We start from the raw sequence: 6,674 nt of genomic DNA on the forward strand, positions 1-6,674 counted from the left end.
ACTGCACTAAAAGTGCTCTTCCCATGTATAATCCTGGGTGCAACAAATTCATTAAGAACGTGCGCCAGAAATCATTAATCTGTCGCTTCCCTGCACTGGCCCGTCAGAGTTCACCAACTTTTTTGTGGTGCATGTTTAACATGGAGATTTCAACAGACTTTGCATTTTAAATAAGGCGCAGAGTCCAACTGAGTGTCTCATGGTGGCTAGCACAGCTGCGCCTCAGAACGGTAGCGTGTGACACAATAGTGGAGCTGACACTTCTAAAATACCTGTGCAAGCAGTTTACAACTAAAAGAACGTGCAACATCCATCAGAAAACTGGGGCAAAGCCCTTGGTTAATGTGCCCTGTGTCCATTTTTTTTTTTACAACTGATCCATTTCCACTGAAACAAAAATTTAGAGCCTGTCAATCTTTTCAGTTGAGGATAACCAATAACAATAGAATAACAATTGAAAGCTATGAGTCTGCAAAAATAAGAAAGTCATCATTGTACTGCACAAAACTGGCCTAACAAGGAAGAGTATCGCAGCTAGAAAGATTGCACCTCAGTCAACAATCTATCGCATCATCAGGGAATTCAAGGAGAGAGGTTCCATTGTTGCCAAAAAGGCTCCAGGGCGCCCAAGAAGGACCAACAAGCACCAAAAGCATTTCTTAAAGGTGTTTTAGCTTCAGTATCGGGCTACCAGCAGTGCAGAGTTTGCTCAGGAATGGCAGCAGGCAGGTGTGAGTGCATCTGCACGCACTGTGAGGCGGAGACTCTTGGAGCAAGGCCTGGTGTCAAGGAGGGCAGAAAAGAAGCCACTTCTCTCCAGAAAAATCATCAGGGACAGACTGATATTCTGCAAAAGGTACAGGGAGAGGACTGCTGAGGACTGGGGTAAAGTCATTTTCTCTGATGAATCCCCTTTCCGATTCTTTGGAACATCTGGAAAATAACTAAATGGCTCAGGGAACAAAACATAGAGATTTTGGGTCCATGGCCTGGAAACTCCCCAGATCTTAATCCCATTGAGAACTTGTGGTTAATCATCAAGAGATGGGTGGACAAACAAAAACCAACAAATTGTGACAAAATGTAAGCATTGATTGTACAAGAATGGACTGCTAACAGTCAGCATTTGGTCCAGAAGTTGATTGAGAGTTGCAAGGGAGAATTGCAGAGGTCCTGAAGAAGAAGGGTCAACACTGCAAACATTGACTTGCTGCATTAACTCTAATTGTCAATAAAAGCTTTTGTTACTCATGATATGATTGTCATAAAAACATCTGACAAACACACATAAAAACTAGAGGCAACAGATCATGTGTCATTCTCAAAACTTATGGCCATTACTGTAATTACACTGAAAACCCATTGATGCTGAGCATTGTCTGTCCAGAGAAGGAGTTAATGGGGTATTACCAACTGGACATTCACATTTCATTTTATTAATCTGCCATATTAATTTATTGAATGTTATTTAAAAAATATTTGTTTGTGTGTGAAGATTTCCCATACATGTAGTCATATGGTCCCTTAGAAAAAAAGGACAGTTGTCTTCGGATATGTCAACCGCTGCTGGAGTGGCACAAAAAGAAACACATTGGGCCACATTTATTAACCAGTTCGCGACCGCCCGCCGTGTATTCATGGTGGCGGTCGGGTCGCGCTGCATGGAGAGGGCTCACGGGCTGAAAAAGATAGCGGTGCATGGGAGCCGCCATCTTATCTGGGAACGCCGCTCCCTGTGGAGGCGGAGATCCGTCTCCATGGTAGCCTCGGGTCTTCCGAAGACCCGAGGCTATTTTGTTTTAACCCCTTCATTACAATGTGCTGATAGCACATTGTAATGAATGAGGAGGAAAATCCCCATATACTGCCATACTGTAGTATGGCAGTATATGATAGGATCGATCAGACAACCTAGGGTTAAAGTACCCTAGGGAGTCTGAAAAATAATAAAAATTAAAATTAAAAAAGGTTTAAAAAATAAATTATAATAAAAAAACCCAAAAATTTCAAATCACCCCCCTTTCCCTAGAACTGACATAAATATAAATAAACAGTAAAAATCATAAACACATTAGGTATCGACGCATCTGAAAATGCCTGATCTATCAAAATATGATAACGGTTTTTCAATGCGTTTAACCCTGTAACGGAAAATAGCGCCCAAAGTCGAAAATGGCACTTTTTTGCCATTTTGAAAAATATAAAAAAATCTATAAAAAGTGTTCAAAAGGTCGTACAGTCCTAAAAATGATATCATTGAAAATATTATCAAATTTCTGAAAAAATGACACCACCCACAGCTCTGTACACCAAAGTATAAAAAAGTTATTAGCGCCAGAAGTTGGCAAAATCAAAAAAATAATTTTTGTACAGGAGGTTTTAATTTTTGTAAATGTATGAAAACATTATAAAGCCTATACAAATTTGGTATCCCCTTAATCGTACCAACCCAAAGAATGAAGTAGACATGTCTTTTGGGGCACTCAGTGAAAGACGTAATATCCAAGCCCGCACGCAAATACGTTTTTTCACTATTTTCACTGCATTTGGAATTTTGTTACCGCTTCCGAGTACATGGCATGGAATATTTAATACTATCACTATAAAGTGCAATTTGTTACACAGAAAACAAGCCGTCACACAGCTCTTTATGTGTAAAAATAAAAAAGTTATAGATTTTTGAAGGTGGGGAGTGAAAAATGGACATGAAAAAACAGGAAAGGGCACGGTCCTTAACCGGTTAAAGTGTTTGTGCCAGTTTTCTATCTGACTTTGCAATGTAAAGAATATACAAACTGCTGGCACATGCATTTATGAAGTATCTGCACCAGTTTTATGGCAAGCGGCTACACAGTGTCCGACAAAACAGAAAAAATGTGTCATTGCTTAGCCAGACAGTGGGCCACAATTGTGGGAACAACATTTTGAACAGTACGAACAGTATGCTGACTAATGTTGTTCTCTCACAAATGAAAAAGAATAAACTCTAGAACAGAAAGAGGAAACTCTATATTAGGAGTTGTTCCTCACAACATATGAGACACTTCTATGCTTTGGCAATTTTTACTATATCCCTAGTACATATAGGTGCTTATGTGCACCAGTGTGAGATTTTGTACAAAAAGACGAAATTCTATCACTTTATTGCTTTATAGAATGGCATGGAGTTACTGCATGCCCCATGCATGCTAGTGACTTATTGTATGGTAACCAAAATGAGATACCCATTCAATTGCATTAGGCATTAGAGGAGAAAAAAAAAGGGGAGTCCATGGGGTTTGTAGCTAAATTGGACTCCGCATCAACATTAAAATTAGGAAAAGATCAGCTATGCAAGAAATAAACCTTTATTCGCACCCATTAAAATGATTGGCATAGATCAGGAATGATATACAGATAGAATGTTGATAATTTATTAATACAGATTTAAACAGAAAATATAGCCATTTAAGAATTTTCTCAAATAATCCCAACCAAAAGCAAATATTCACTGCAGTGTGGCATTTGGAAGTCATGTAAGCTACAAGACAATGTTATGTTTGCTCACATTTACATAATGAGTAATATACTACATATTTATAATATATATTAAAAGGAATAATATATGATATGTAGATTTAAAGGAAATCTACCATCAATCCCTCATTGATTTTTGCTGTAGGCTTATTATTATCCAGCAGCCACTTTTGATCTTTAAAGAAAATTGACCATCAAAATTAAGCATGATAAACACTTAGGCCGCATTCCCACAAGCTTGTGGGCGTACATACGCCCCCCCCCCCTGGACCGACAATGGCCGCAAGGAGTGATACACATGTGGCACCATACCAATCCGTGCACGGGAAAAAGTTAGGACTTGTCCTATCTTTCCCTTGTCACAGGCCGTACATAATGCATTGCAATGGAGAGGGGAGGGGTCTCCACCGCGGCTGACATTTGCCACCCCGGGCCGAAACCGTGTTGGCTTTGTCAGTGTGAATTCGGCCTTATAGTCCCATGGCCTCCTTTATTGAAAAATATATAGTTTTAAAATTATGTAAATGAGCCTGGAGGGCTCTTCCTGTGTAATTTAGCAGCAGCAGGAATTGCAGTACTGCTCACTCTAACAACCTGTGAAGGAGCCTTTAGGCTCCTTATAATAATTTTAAAAGTTTATTTTAGAATATTAAAATATTACCACAGTCATGGTGCCTGGCTCTATGACTAAGTGCCCCAGGTTAATCATGCTGGATTTTGATTTTTCTTTAAGGATCAAGAGTGGCTGCTGGATAATAATAATCCTGCAGTAAATAATACATGAGCAAACACTCCTATATTTTAAATATATCTCCCTGATGTTTTATACAGATAAAATTTTCATATTATATCAATATTATGTTCTAGAAAGAAAGGTTAGGCTGGAACATTTTGCTGTTTTACTTGATAAGAAACGCAGAAAGCAATACAGTAGATATGTCAATGGTATGCACAACTTTTGGCAAATCCATCAGGTCCTAGTACAATGACTTCCTCAGTGGTTGTAATGGTGGTTGTAGTGGATGCTGATGTGACTTTGGAGCAAGTGTTCCCAGCTATTGATGCTGTCTCTGTAAATGTGTTGGTCTGTGCTGGTGAGCTACAATATGCGTCAGGATTAAAATGTTCATTATTTGGAATTGTGCTTTCAGTTGTGGTGATTTCAGTATTAGTAGCATTACTAAAAGTTTGGGGACCATCGCTTCCAACAAGAATTAATATTGAGGTAGGGGCAATGGATTTTGTTACCTTTGTGTAGATTTTACTAGCACTGATTGTCCTCATCTCAATTGTAACCAGTGTTGTTTCATTTATTTCCAGACTTTTTACTTCTTTGTTGTTTATCATTTGGGTTAGAATGCGTACACTTAGTACATTTCTACTTTGCACAGCTGTGACAGTTATGTTGTCTTCATCAAAATGCTGTATGGTTGGTATCACAGGTGATTGTGCAGTTGAGTTTGTACAAGGAGCTTTTGTTGTACTTAGGGGAGTTGTTAGAGGTGTAGTTTCTGATGTTGTAGTACTAGATGGAGAATATGTAGTGACAGGTTCAGTTGTGGTTTTAGTGGTGGTAGATATAGTTCTAGGAGTTGGTTCTATGGTAGGAGTAGATGGTGATTCTGTGGTTGTAGTTGGTGGCGGTTCTGTGGTATAAGTAGGGACTGGTGGTTCTGTGGTGGTGGTAGTAGTGGTTGGTGGTTCTGTGGTGGTGGTAGTAGTGGTTGGTGGTTCTGTGGTGGTGGTGGTAGTAGTGGTTGGTGGTTCTGTGGTGGTAGTAGTGGTTGGCGGTTCTGTGGTGGTAGTAGGGGTTGGTGGTTCTGTAGGGGTGGTAGTAGAGGTTGGTGGTTCTGTGGTGGTGGGAGTAGTGGTTGGTGGTTCTGTGGTGGTGATAGTAGTGGTTGGTGGTTCTGTGGTGGTGGTAGTAGTGGTTGGTGGTTCTGGGGTGGTGGTAGTAGTGGTTGGTGGTTCTGGGGTGGTGGTGGTAGTGGTTGGTGGTTCTGTGGTGGTGGTAGTAGTAGTGGTTGGTGGTTCTGTGGTGGTGGTGGTAGTAGTGGTTGGTGGTTCTGTGGTGGTGGGAGTAGTGGTTGGTGGTTCTGTAGTGGTGGTAGTAGTGGTTGGTGGTTCTGTGGTAGTAGTAGAGGTTGGTGGTTCTGTAGTGGTGGTAGTAGTGGTTGGTGGTTCTGTGGTAGTAGTAGAGGTTGGTGGCTCTGTGGTGGTGGTGGTAGTAGAGGTTGGTGGTTCTGTGGTGGTGGTAGTAGTGGTTGGTGGTTCTGTGGTGGTGGTGGTGGTAGTAGTGGTTGGTGGTTCTGTAGTGGTGGTGGTAGTAGTGGTTGGTGGTTCTGTAGTGGTGGTAGTAGTGGTTGTTGGTTCTGTGGTGGTTGTAGTAGTGGTTGGTGTGGTGGTGGTAGTAGTGGTTGGTGTGGTGGTGGTAGTTGTAGTAGTAGTGGTTGTTGTTGAAGTAGTAGTTGAAGGCAAATCTGCAAAAGAATAAAACATTTAAGCAATTTAAGCATTTCTCTTGCTTGATGATAAATAATATACATAGAAGAGCTTTAAATATGTTCTCTTTTTCCTGACTTATCTTTTAATTTTAGTAAATACTTCCATCAGCCATATAATAAGTCATTATTCACAAACTGGCATATCTGGCAAAAAACATTTTCAACAGTTTCTTGAAGACCTGCCTTGGGCCGACTGCACATGTGGCGTTTTGAACCCATTTTTAGGCCGTTTATAAGTAGTCTGTTAAAAAAGCATCTGTTTTTTGACCGTTTTTGTCCATTTTACAATTATCCTCATTAAGATAATATGAAAACCTGTCAAAAACAAATGTGTTTTCAAAAAGCGCATGGGCTTTAAAAAATTCATGCATTTTTTAACAGACTTCTTAAAAAATGGCCCAAAAATAGGTTCAAAACGTCACGTGTGCCAACACTCTTAGCTATATAAAAGAATTAGAGAGGCACACATTAGTGTGTTTACACATGGCATTAACACATGTGTTTTAAAATGCATCATGCAACGTATGATTAAAGGAGATTTGCCTAATGACATTGCTGTCAACATCACATATACAAAATGCATGCGTTAATATGGTGTTAACAAATAAGTGTGTTAATGCATTTTGTAAAAGCAGTGTTAACAGCAATGTTATT

The 6,674-nt window shown here is 39.9% G+C and overlaps 1 protein-coding gene across 1 annotated transcript in view; it reads right to left on the reverse strand.

Annotated features, from left to right (window-relative positions):
* Positions 1–4,060: 4,060 nt before the first annotated feature.
* LOC140118766 (uncharacterized) overlaps positions 4,061–6,674 on the reverse strand; it is a 3,667-nt gene continuing 1,053 nt past the window's right edge. The window contains exon 2 of the mRNA XM_072137070.1: positions 4,061–5,996. Coding sequence (XP_071993171.1) covers positions 4,456–5,996 — 1,541 coding nt within the window. The 3' untranslated portion in view covers positions 4,061–4,455. The remainder of the gene's footprint in view (positions 5,997–6,674) is intronic.

Source organism: Engystomops pustulosus, chromosome 2, assembly GCF_040894005.1.
Source record: "Engystomops pustulosus chromosome 2, aEngPut4.maternal, whole genome shotgun sequence".
NCBI lineage: Eukaryota > Metazoa > Chordata > Amphibia > Anura > Leptodactylidae > Engystomops > Engystomops pustulosus.